The following is a 13,410-nucleotide window of genomic DNA, read 5'->3' on the forward strand; positions in this document are numbered from 1 at the left end:
CAGCTACAATATTATATGGCATTATTAACCCCTTAAGGACATGGCCTATTTTGGGCTTTAGGATGCAACGATTTTTGGCGGATTTACATCTCCATTTTGCAAAAGCCATAACTTTTTGACTTTTCTGTCGACGCGGCCTTATAAGGTCTTGTTTTTTGCGTGGCGAACTGTAGTTTTTAGTGGTGCCATTTTTGGGTACATAGACTATATTGTAAAACTTTTATCTTTTTTTTTAGGATAAAAGGGAGAGAAAATGCAAAAACTCTGCCATAGATTGTTACGTTTTTTTTTACAGCGTTAACCATGCAGCATAAATGAGACAATACATTTTTTCTGCGGGTCGGTATGATTACAACAATACCAAAATTCTTATATTTTTGGTTTTTTTTCCACTTTTCTGCAATAAAAACCCTTTTTTGGAAATCTTTTTTTTTCTAAATCGCTGCATTCAAAGTCCTATTACATTTTTACTTTTCTGTGTACGGAGCTCTGTGAGGGCTTATTTTTTGTGAGACAAGCTGTAGTTTTTATTTGTGCCATTTTTGGGTACATAGGCTTTTTTGATCACTTTTATTGCGTTTGTTTGGGAAGCAAAATGCTAAAAATTAGCATTTTGCCTCTGTTTTTTAGCGTTTTGTTTTTACGCTTTTTGCCATGCAAAATAAAAAGCATGTTCAACTTATTGCACATGTCGTTACGGGCGTGACAATACCAAATATGTGGGGTTTAAATTTTCTTTACTTTTTTTATGCTAATATGAGAAAAAGCACCAAAAAAGGTTTTTTTTTACCTTTTATTTTAATTTTTTTTTGTATATTTTTATTATCTTTTTTTTTTACACCATTCTTGTCCCTCTGGGGGACTTACACTATACCAGCTCTGATCGCTGTGATAAGGCATTGCAGTACCTCTCTCCTGCAATGCCTTATCGCTTATACAGTTATAACAGGCACTGGCAATACAGGACGCCGGGATCTAGTGTCCTGTTGACATAGCAACCAGCTGGGCTCTCTGTGATTATATCGCAAGAGCCCGGCAACTTCATAGAGGGAGCGTGCTGCCTCTGTGAACCCTTCCCATGCCGCATTCTACATAGATCGCGGCAGGGAAGGGGTTAACAGCGGGGGGCGCATCTCCGATGCACCCCCGCTGTTGCAGCGGGAGGCCGGCTAACAGCCGGCTCCCGCTGCCGGATAGCGCGAGATCTCTTATGATCTCACGCTATCCCAGGACGTAAGTTTACACCCTGTTGCGGGAAGTACCCCACTGCCAGGAAGTAAGTTTACGCCCTGGAGCGGTAAGGGGTTAAACTGTTTTTTTTTTTTTGAAATGCCAAAATAAGATTTAACCAAATTTCTATCGATACATTTAGAGAAAACCAGGACATTTTTGCAATATGTACGGCGCAATGAGATGTGTTCATAGTGTGGGGGCTACATAAACCTACCTTTCCTGGCGGGTCTGCTCCTCCGTCGTTTCCATGGCACACTCTAAGGAGTTCTGTAGAGACTGCAGCTGGTTGAGGGTTTCTTTTAGCAGAAAACGTGTCACAAACTGTTCCAGTTTTGAAGCATTTTGATATTGCTGAAACAAAGCAGAAACTCACAAGTGACAGATGAATTACTTTCTATCATTCCAAGATCCAATTCCATGCAGGGCTCTCAGGACCGCTCCTTCCATTATACTGAGAGCCTTCAGATGATTAATCCGTAGACCGTAAGGTTGAGAATTCTGCTGCAATCTTCACGACTAAAGATGTAACTAGAGCTTGTCTGAGACGAGCGGCATCCTTCTGTGTGATGCTTAAAGTGACTCTTTATGAACGTTAAAGCCGGACATTAAAGAAACTAGACAGGCAAGGGTGATTTCAGACACTGCGGTGTAGAATCTGCAGCAAATTACAATATATGGTACAATATAGTACAATACTGGTGGATGGGGTTTTCGAAACTCCATCTATATGTAGTGGAAAAGGTCAGCACAGAAAATAGGGCATGCAGTGGATTTTCTAATCCGCAGCATTTTCATTATGTTGGGAACCCCCTCAATGTATTGGGGTGAAATGTGCGGTGAATCTACTTCCAAATCCACATATATTACCTACAGATTTTGCTTTCAGATTGTAAGGCACTACCCTGGAGGGTTAAATGGTTGTCTTGGTGATGAACTTTGAGTTGCGTCAAAAATCGCACCAAATTTTGGTGCTATAAAACTGAGCACGCTCCCTGTGAACCTTCAAGAGATTTGATGTTAGGACTATAAAAGGTGTGAGAGCTGCAGCATAGGAAGAGAGTGTAAGAAATGTGTGTGGTCAGGTGCTGTTATGGAGTGCTGCTGACCCAAGGTGTAATAGCCTGCAGAGAGTGGCTGCCCAGGAGAGTGGAGAGGAGCTGCTGGAGCTCATAAGAGGGAGCACTAACCACAGACTGCTTTTTGTCTGGAGCCAGAGAAGACTGAGGGACAGCGCTGCATCCTAAATTCAGTGGGACATTTTGACAGCGACAAGGATTCCTACAAACCATGGTAGAGGAGCACTTCTGATCCTGGATTAGCCTAGATTGGTTGAAGTGAGTTCTTACATCTAACAGATTGTAAGTGAGGCCAGCCTCAAATGAACTGCAAGTGTACACACTGTTAGAGATGCAAAAAACAAATTAACAGGACTGTTGTGCAGGAATGGAACCTTTCAAACGCTTGTGTCTACAAACTGCGACAGGGCCACAAGTGAGCCGCTATAATAGACATATATTTGCTGCGGTTCAGATGCTGTGGACGATGTAGTTAGTAATAGAGCATCAGCCCCTAAAAGTACAGACTGTTTAATAATAATCTTTATTTGTATAGCGCCAACTTATTCTGCAGCGCTTTCGAGGCACATGGGGAACACAAACAATATGAAAATTACAGAAATTGCAAAAGTTGCATATGGTATTCAATTATTTGAAGACAAAGGGGGTGGGGTGATGCAAAAGGTACAGGGACAGGTGGTAGAGCAAAGGGGAACACTGCAATGCGACGATAACATATGATATACAGTTTTTGGGACACAAACGGGTTGGGGGCAGTACAGGAGGTGCGAGGAAGGAAGTGTACATGATAGGCAAAAGCAGAAAGCCATAGGGAGGGACAGGGGGCATATTGTGGAGATGGGGGACTAGATTGGGTGGTTTGGTATGCTTCTATGAAGAGATGCGTCTTTAAGGCGTGCCTGAAGTTCCGCGCATCGGGGATTGTCCAGATTTTTTGGGGTAGTGCGTTCCAGAGGATCGGTGCTGCTCTAGAGAAGTCCTGGAGGTGGGCATGTGAGGTTCATATTAGAGGGGTGTTTAGTCTGAGGGTGTTAGCAGAGCAAAGCGCACGGGTTGTGTGATGTATAGACAGGAGGGAGGCAATGTATGGAGGCGTGGCGCCATAGAGGGCTTTGTGGGTTTGAATGATGAGTTTAAATTAAATTCTGGAGTGGATGGGCAGCCAGTGCAGTGACTGGCATAGCGCAGAGGCATGCGAGAAGTGGTTGGATAGGAATATGAGTCTAGCTGACGCATTTAGTATGGATTGGAGAGGGGAGAGTCTGGTGTGGGGAAGGCCAATGAGCAGCAAGTTGCAGTAGTTGAGTCGGGAATGGATGAAGGCAACAACGAGTGTCTTTAGCATGTCCGTTTTGAGAAACGGACAGATTTTAGCAATATTCCTGAGGTACAGGTGGCATGTTCGGGCCAGAGATTGGATGTGGGGGGTAAAGGAGAGGTCAGAATCCAGTGTGACCTGAAGGCAGTATCTAGTGGTTATGATAGTGCCAGATACTGATATGGAGATGTTGGGGGGAGGTCAGCTGGTTGAGGGAGGAAAGGTAAGGAGCTCAGTTTTTGAGAGGTTAAGTTTTACAAAAAGGGGTGACATGGTGTTAGAGACAGCAGGCAGACAGTTGGTGATGTTTGGTAGAAAAGGTGCAAAGATGTCGTGGGAAGAGGTTTATAACTGTGTGTCGTTAGTGTAGAAGTGATATTGGAGGCCAAGTCTGTGGATGGTTTGTCCAATTGGGGCTGTGTAGATAGAGAAGAGAGAAGAGAAGGGGGCCAAGGACCGATCCCTGGGGGACGCGAACAGCGAGGGGAAGCGGGGAGGAGATAAAGCCAGTGGGGGCGCTGAAAGGGCGGTCAGATAGGTAGGAGGAGAACCCAAAGAGAGCAGTGTCCTTAAGGCCGATGGAGCAAAGCATAGCAAGGAGGAGGTCACAATCAACAGTGTCAAACACAGCAGAGAGGTCAAGGAGGATTAATAGGGAGCAGTCGCCCCTCAATTTGGTCGTCCTCAGGTCGTTTGATACTTTTCTGAGGGCGGTTTCAGTCGAATGTAGGGGGCGGAAGCCAGACTGGAGGGGGTTGAGGAGAGAGTCATCAGAGAGAAAGCGTGTGATGCAGGAATAGACCCCGCATTCAAGTAGTTTGGAGACGAAAGGAAGGTTGGAGATGGGTCGGTGGTTGGCAGCGTCAGTCAGGTCAAGGGATGATTTCTTTAGCAGAGGGGATATAATGGAGTGTTTGAATGAGGAGGGTAAAATGCCAGAGGTCAGGGACAGGTTGAAGATGGTGGTGAGGTGGGTAATGACAGCTGGGAAAAGGGACCGGAGGAGGTGTGAGGGAAGAGGGTAGCTAGCGCAGGTGGTGGGGTGAGCAGCGGAGAGCAGTCTGGATACTTCTTTCTCTGTCGTTGGTTCTAGCATAGGTAGTGGGTGAGTGATGGATGCAGTGCCGAAGAGACCAGGGCCAGGGCTAGCCATGTAATGTTCAGAGATTTCTTTGCAGATTTTTGCGTGATTTGTATCATTGGATAACAGAACTGAGTTTCTTGCAACATTACTGATACTGTTTCGTGTACATAAAGTAGTTATCTTGGGATTTAGTTAGTCGTAGCAACAGGTGAATCTACAGTGAAAGCGCTTACCAGTTATTAAAACATTACTTATTTTCAATTCCTTGACATTTGGTCACCATGATTTAGGGTTACTATTCTGTTACATCTTTATTTGGTTTCTAATTCACAGAAACGGGAGAGTCTATAATTTAATTAGTTATGCCCTTCACAGATATAGACTAAAATAATAATTCTTTATTAAGATCCTTTAAAAACATATACGGGCTAATTTGTACACACACAACATAAAGACCAAAGGATACTACAATATCCTTTCCATACAACAAGTCTCTAATTTTCGGTCATGAGACTACTCGGCGTCCAGACAGTAGAGTATGACTGGATAGCCGTATGATAGTTGTAAGTAGTACATATAGTCACCAATAGGTCAGTTGGTATATAGTTGACTAATATATAGAGGGACACTTTAAGGATTGAAGAGTGGTTAAGTCCCAATGATATTAAGAATATATAGTCATGCCATTAGTATCCCAAGACTATATTTCCAAAAGTCAGAGATACAAATAGATTCATACGCTCCTTTGAGAGATGTGCTTGGTTCTGGTGCTATATGTCTGTCCTGAACTTGGTTCTAGTGTTGTGTCTGTGACATGAGTTTTGTTCTAGTGTTGTATTCATGTTATAAGCTTGGTTCTGGTGCTGTATTTATATTACGTACTTGGCTCTGGGGCTGTATTTATAGCTGTATTTATATTACGTACTTGGTTCTGGTGCTGCATTTATATTACGTTCTTGGTTCTGGTGCTGTATTTGTATTATGTATTTGGTTCTGGGGCTGTATTATTATTTAAGCTTGGTTCTGGTGCTGTATTTATATTACATACTTGGCTCTGGTGCTGTATTTATATTATGTACTTGGTTCTGGTGCTGTATTTATATTACATACTTGGTTCTGGTGCTGTATTTGTATTATGTATTTGGTTCTGGGGCTGCATTATTATATAAGCTTAGTTCTGGTGTTGTTCTTATGTCGTGGGCTGTTCTAGTATGGGTATGCTGTTCTCTTTTTGCAGAATACAGGCAGACTGCCTATCGATGCAATATGTAGTGATACATATATGATGGGGGTTGGGGGAAGGGGGGCAGAATAATTCTGCACAGGGTTCCACTTAATCTAAGGCCAGCACTGACTGTCTGATTGTGATTAGCTATTCCTGATTGATACTGACCCTATCATAGTCAGCAAACACAGAAAATGTTTCGTGTAACTCTGGAACTATCTGAGATGTTGTGAGAAGTGGCATTAAAGCCCTTTGGGTAAGAATGGATTGTGTCTCTGTAAGTAAGGCAGACAGATCTGTAAGTAACCAGTGTTTATTGAAGTGACACATTGACCCTCGTCGGCTCCTGACCATCTCCAACCTGTCTTCCAGTATATACAAATACTGTGCTCTAGGAGAATTTACTATGTCACTTGCTATTTCTTAGCACAGGCGAGTTCTGTATTTGCCGTCTCTTGTACTGTGAAAACAACAAGTAATTTAACATGTCAACTCATCTGTGAATCAGATTTAATTGTGCAGAGCAGAAAGTAAGCCTTCATAGAAATTACCCCCGTAATGAATCCACACATTAACGTCTATGTGGAACAACAAACAGAATTGTTGTGATGAAACGTAAACTGTAAGTCCGTGCCGTACGGAATAAATAATAATGGAAAGCGACGTCGTATGGAAGAGCTGACTCCATTATACTCCACATTTCCTGCAGGTTGGCACCTTGATGCATTCACTGTACAAGTGTCAGAACCGATCATGTATTTACTTCCAGCACATTACATTGAGTGTTCACGGCAGCCAGTATAAATCTGCCATATACCTGTCTGTCTCCATTTGTTTTACAGGTTGGCTGATACTCTGTGGCACAGCGGAGCACTAAGTCAGGAGGGTACAACAGGGAGAAATAAGGAATACCTGCTGGACAGGCAGAAAATGTGTATCCTACCAAAAGTAATTGCGCACCTGAGTATGAACCAAAAGTATTATTTATTTCCAGATGTTGATACTTAGTGAGGCATCTTTCTACTACTTCCTACTGGCGACTGATGCACTTCAGCTGGTATTTCCCTTAAATCATCCTGCAATAAATAATTTTATTTCTTCCAAAGATATATTACTTTAAAAGTAGTAAAGCTAAAAAAAACTACATTAATTTTGTATCCTAGTAATTGTCTTGATCCATAGAATAAAGTTGTCATTTTTGCTGCAGTGTGTAACCATAGAAACACCCCCCCCCCCTCCCCAAGAAGGTGGAATTATGCTTTTTTTTCGATTTCACCCCACTTAGAATTTTTTAAAGTTTTCCAGTACATTATATGGTACATGAAGTGGTATCATTGAAAAAATTCAACCTGTCCTGCAAAAAACAAGCCCTCATACATCTACGGTAATGGAAAAATGAAAGAGTTATGATTTTTTTTAAAAAGGGAGGGGAAAAAAAAAGGTCCGCTTCCTTAAGGGGTTTTCCAAGCATAACTACTGGTGACCTTTCCTCAGAAATAGTCATCAATAGTTGATAAGCTGGGGTCAGCTAATCGTATCCCCTACTGTCAGTCACTATCAGTACACTGACAGCGTTTCCAACAACCAGCTGATCACCTGGGAATTCCAAGTAGTAGACCCTCCCCAATCAACTATTGATGACCTCCCCTGAGGATAGGTCAGCAGTAGTTGTGCCTAGAAAATCCCTTAAATAGTTTTACAGTCACCTACAATTGTATTTTTTTGCAGTGGTTCTTAATAGAGTTAAAGGGGTTGTCTCGCGAAAGCAAGTGGGGTTCAGCACTTCTGTATGGCCATATTAATGCACTTTGTAATATACATCGTGCATTAAATATGAGCCATACAGAAGTTATTCACTTACCTTCCCTGCGTTGGCGTCCCCGTCTCCATGGCTCCGTCTAATTTCAGCGTCTAATCTCCCGATTAGACGCGCTTGCGCAGAAGGGTCTTCTGCCTTCGGCTCGGTTCGGCAGCAGCGGCGTTCTGGCTCCGCCCACTTGTACGTGTCATCGCGTGGCTCCGCCCCATCACGTGTGCCGATTCCAGCCTCCTGAAGACGTCCGGCAGGGTATTCTTACTGTAAATTACTGGCCGCTCTGTTGTCGGGGGGCCTCTTCAGCATGTCCCATGCTGTAGTACTGGCTCTAGCCAGCAGATGGCACCATTGTATAATGGCAGAAATAGAAATCCCTCTAGGAAACCCTGAATCCAAAATTGGATTGCAAAGGGTTAACATGGTTGGAGCTAGAGGAGCAATATTATCCGGTAACCAGACAACTGATTTAAATTATTACTCTCCCCATTTTTCAAAGTGTATGCACCATAGTGTCCTGGCAACTTCAAACAATGAAAGGGATGCATTGCTAAACCAGCGCTGCAGCCCCTTCAATCTCAGGTCACGGTCCCAGAGGATGTGGGGGGATGTGATATAATGTATTTGTGTTAATCATTGAGGAAAAATGTACAGTAAATTACAGACTCGTAGAGCAATTGCTACTAATGCCGAATGTTCCTCTACAACATTTTCCAAAAAGTAAAAATTAGTTTGAGCATAAAAGAGAATAAATTCCCAGATAGCCTGGGGGGTAACTTTATAGATGCACTGATCCTGAATGTTTGTCAATTAGGGAATCTCTTTTATGTTTTCAGTTGCTGTCAGATTAATTTTAATTACAGAAAGTTACAGGGAAGAATTTCTTACCAGATTCTGTTTAGACACTAATAGGGGAATTTATCTGTGCTTTTGTACCTTCTTACATTTTTATGCTAATCTTAGCACTTTTCGTATGAATATATGTTCTTTTTTTCTTTGTTACAAAAAGTGCTAAGATTGTGCCACAAAAAACAACATTTTGTTTAAGTGAGTTTTTTGTTTTTATTGAGTTAATCTGGTCTCAATTAAGATTTCTTGAACATTCACTCCTGCGTCAAAACGTTTTTCTCACTGCAAGGTTCGATTTACATATTTTATTGGTATATGAAAACAGTGCAGAAGGTTTTGTATACATAGATAACAGTTTCCTTTTTTGCTTAGTTTCAGGGACAGTTTGTGAAGTTAAAATTTGTATCAGTCATTTAAGAGTTCATTAATGCAGTGATGGCAACTTTTCGAACCTGCAAACATGATCCAGACTCCTTTTGCTACGTCTGTGGTGTCTTTCTGAGTGCCAAAGCAGTCAAGCATAGAATCAAAAGTGCCAACAACTTCTGTACAGCCTACAAGGCCTATTTTGGCATGCCAGTGGGGGATCAAGACAAGAAATGGGCTCCCCACGTAGTTTGTGGTAGTTGCAGGTCCAATCTTAAGGCATGGTATAGAGGAGAGACTCGACAAATGAAGTTCGGGCTGCCTCGTATCTGGCGTGAACCAACAGATCACCTCAAAAACTGCTATTACTGTGTCATTGATGTGTCTCATCACCAAAAAGGGAAGAGAACAGGTGTGTTCGACTACCCAGAAATTCCATCATCCTTAAGGCCTGTTGCACACAGCGACGAGATTCCTGTTCCTTCTACTCCAAGAGAGAATGACAGTGATAGTGACTCATCAGATTGTGAAAATGTGAAAGATAAGGAATTCTCTGAAGGGGAAGGTTCCAAACCTTATTTCCCAAATTAACAAGACTTTAATGATTTAATCCGAGAACTTAGGCTAACAAAATCAAACGCAGAGATTTTAACTTCAAGGCTAAAGGAATGGAATCTGTTGGATAACAGCTGCAAGGTATATAAGCAGCAAAAACGTCATCAAACATTCTCTAAGAGGAAAGGGGGGAAAGGGGAAAGAAGGGCAAGGGGATGTTAGGCTTTCACCTGTGTCTGATCAAGGAATTGTTGGGTGGGGCGGGGAAGGGCAGGGGAGCGGGCGGCGGCTCCGCCCAACTCCCACGAGAGCTCCCCATCCCCCTCTATGTGGATCCATCAGTAAGCCACCTAAAGAAAGATGGTGAGTTTTTAAAGTCCACCCAGGGCGCCCATATGTCACGTGTAACGTCTGACGCCCTGTTGGGCTCGGACTCGGGGCTTCGTAGATCCTCCATGTATTTAATGTGATCTACTGCCTCCACCCATGCCATCCTCAGGATCGCCCCCCTCTGTCTCCAATGCTGCGCGATGATGTGGCGCATAGCCATGATGAAGTGTCTAAGGAGTCCTTTCTTGACCCTGGATATAGGGCCAAGCACCATGGAGAGGAGGACGATCTCGGGAGTCAAAGCGACAGGGGTCAAGCTCACCTTTCCATGTATCCTGGCGATGTCCCCCCAAAGAGGGGCAATTAATGGGCATGACCACCAGACGTGTAACATGGTTCCCACCTCTGCGCAGCATCTCCTACATTCATCAGTGATTTCAGGGAAGATTCTGTGGAGTCTGTCTGGGGTTCTGTACCATTGTGTGATAATTTTGTATTGAGTCCTTGTGCCCTGGTTGAAATAGACATCTTATGAGCTAACAGGTAGGACCTGCTCCAGAGCTCCCTGGAGAACCGCCTGTCGATTAACTTTTCCCATCTCGCCTCCCATGGCAAGTGAGTCTCCCCCGTCCACTCGTCGAGCAGCAATCCGTACAGCAGAGACTGAGTCTCTTCTAATGGTGTAGCTACTGATGGCGGTAGAGATATGTTTAGAATTTCAGATTTTTGGGGGTTGACCGTTGACTCTGATTTGAGCTGAAGGTGAGCTATATAAGGACATTATCCTGGAAAGGATCTTCGGGCCCAGACCCACCTCCCCCAGCGCCTGCTCCAGGAAGGACCACTTTACCCTGTCAAATGCCTTCTCAGTGTCTATCGCGAGGAGGCACATGGGGACGCGAGAGCGCCGGGCTTTATTGATCAAGGATATAGGTTTGATCATATTGTCCCTGGCCTCTCTGCCGGGGACAAATCCAAGTTGATCTACATGGATAAGGAATGGAATGTGGGGGGTTTAATCTGTTAGCTAGGATTTTTGAAAATATTTTGAGGTCGCTATTTATGAGGGAGATGGATCTATAGCTTTTGCACAGAAGGGGGTCCTTTCCTGGCTTCAGGATCACTGCAATATTGGCCTGCAGTGCCTGGGGGGGGGGGGGGGGGAATGGGCACCTCCGAGAGACCACATTAAACGCTGTCAGCATAATTTCCGAAAGTTGGGGTCCAAAAGTTTTATAAAATCTTGGTGTGAACCCATCCGGGCCAGGGCTTCTCCCGAGTTTCAGATGCTGTAGGACTTGTGATAGCTCTGCAGGGGAAAAATCTTCCTCGAGTGCTGTTACATCGTCCGACGGGATAGTTGTGTGAGTATATTGGTGTAGGTAATGACAAGTCTGTTCTTTCAAGTCAGACTCGTCTGGCCCCTCGGGGCATGGGATGTTGTATAGTTGAGAGTAGTAGGTCCTGAAGGTTTCTAATATCTCACTCGGGGCATTGACCTCCCTTCCTGATGGGTCTAGGATGGACTGAATATTCGTCTGGGGGGCCCTAGGGTGCAGATATCTCGCCAGCCACCTTCCGCTTTTGTTACCGTATTCGTGGTGTCTCTGGCCCGAAATCTGTCTCTAATGTGGAGGGTTTTTTGGTCCAGAATAGCTAGTATCTCATGTCTGATATTAATTATTTCTAGTAGGAGTGTCTCTGACCTCAGGGCCTTGTTAGCTGTCTTGCGAGTCTCTAAGTCCTGAAATAGCCTTTTAAGTTTATGTGTTCTTTCTTTCTTAAGTCTCGCACCATGAGACATGAATACTCCTCTCAGGGTGCATTTTAGAGCTTCCCATTTTGTAGGTGCTGGGGTCGTATCGGTTCTGTGTGTCTCTAGGAAGGTCTCTATTGTCTTGTCTATGTCGGCTTTACAGATGGAGTCTTTAAGTAGGTTATCATTAAAAGTATTCAATTGAAACCTCTATAGTCTTGTCTTGCTGGATTTATCTCTCCCAAGACTGGGGCATGGTCTGACCATGTGAAGTTCCCCATTGAACATTTAGGGGAACAATCTAATAGTCTGTGTGAGACAAAAATATAATCTATTCTGCTGTACGAATTGTGCACCTGCGAGTGACAGCTAAAGTCCTTGACGGCCGGGTGGAGAGACCTCGTTTTAGGTGACTTCAACATGATCACATTCTTGGTGGGATTGCAAGGTGGATATACAAAGTATCCATGTTTCTTGTGTTTATGGGATAGTAGGGATACTGCCAGGCACTATGAAACTGTTGAGTGCCAATGAGGAATGATTTTGTGGTTGTTGAGACCAAGTGTGAACCACTTGTGAAGCAGGAGAAGATATTAATGCCTCCTCTTCACATAAAACTGGGGCTCATTAAACAATTTGTCAAAGCATTAAACCCTAATTCTGAAGCTTCCCGATACCTAAAGACTATTTTTCCACAACTTTCAGAAGCGAAGATCAGGGGTGGAATTTTTGTGGGCCCACAGGGAAGGAAATTAATGCATGATGACGAATTCATGAAGAGGCTGCTACCAATTGAAAGGAAAGCATGGAAAAGCTTCATTAATGTTGTAGATTGTTTTTTGGGCAATCACTAGGTGAAGAATTACAGAAATGAGTTTCAGAATCTTCTTAACAACTACCACAAGATGGGATGCAGAATGTCACTCAAGTTGCATGTTCTCCACTCAGATCTAGAAGTGTTCAAGTGAAACATGGGCGCAAATTCAGAGCCACAGGAGGAAAGATTCCACCAAGACATTAAAGAGTTTGAAAGGAGGTACCAAGGACAGTATAATGAGCGAATGCTTGGTGACTATATCTGGGGCATAATTAGAGAAAGTGACCTCACCCACAAGAGGAAGAGGAGGAAAACTCTGCACTTTTAGGGGTTATTATTATGTGCTTAACGACATTTAAGTACCCTCAAGTGATTTTTCATGCACTGATGTATATTTCACATGTTCAGGAAAGTTTCAGAAATTTTATTGTCAGTAAATATTTTTTCTACACTGCAATTCAATTTGAACTGAGAAAATAAAGGAATTTTCTCTAATTTTTAAAAGTCGATCTCCAGACTCTAAAAATGATCTCACAGATAAAATTTTGGATGTTTTCATGGTTTGGTGACCCAATGAATCAGAAACAAAAAGAAAGTCCACTTAAACAAAATCTTGTTACACATTAGCATAGAAATGTTAAAAGTCACAAAAGTGTGTGTATATGTATATGTATTAGAGATGAGCGAGCACCAAAATGCTCGGGTGCTCGTTACTCGGGATGAAATTATCGCGATGCTCGAGGGTTCGTTTCGAGTAACGAACCCCATTGAAGTCAATGGGCGACCCGAGCATTTTTGTATATCGCCGATGCTCTCTAAGGTTTTCATTTGTGAAAATCTGGGCAATTCAAGAAAGTGATGGGAATGATACAGCAACGGATAGGGCAGGCGAGGGGCTACATGTTGGGCTGCATCTCAAGTTCCCAGGTCCCACTATTAAGCCACAATAGCAGCAAGAGTGGGTGCCCCCCCCCTCCCAACAACTTTT

General features: G+C 43.3%; 1 protein-coding gene across 1 annotated transcript in view; it reads right to left on the bottom strand.

Moving 5' to 3' along the window:
* The window catches only part of NECAB1 (N-terminal EF-hand calcium binding protein 1), a 138,463-nt gene that overhangs the window by 43,568 nt on the left and 81,485 nt on the right, over positions 1 to 13,410 (bottom strand). The window contains exon 6 of the mRNA XM_066578430.1: positions 1,448 to 1,584. Coding sequence (XP_066434527.1) covers positions 1,448 to 1,584 — 137 coding nt within the window. The remainder of the gene's footprint in view (positions 1 to 1,447; positions 1,585 to 13,410) is intronic.

This window comes from Eleutherodactylus coqui, chromosome 9 (assembly GCF_035609145.1).
Source record: "Eleutherodactylus coqui strain aEleCoq1 chromosome 9, aEleCoq1.hap1, whole genome shotgun sequence".
Lineage (NCBI taxonomy): Eukaryota > Metazoa > Chordata > Amphibia > Anura > Eleutherodactylidae > Eleutherodactylus > Eleutherodactylus coqui.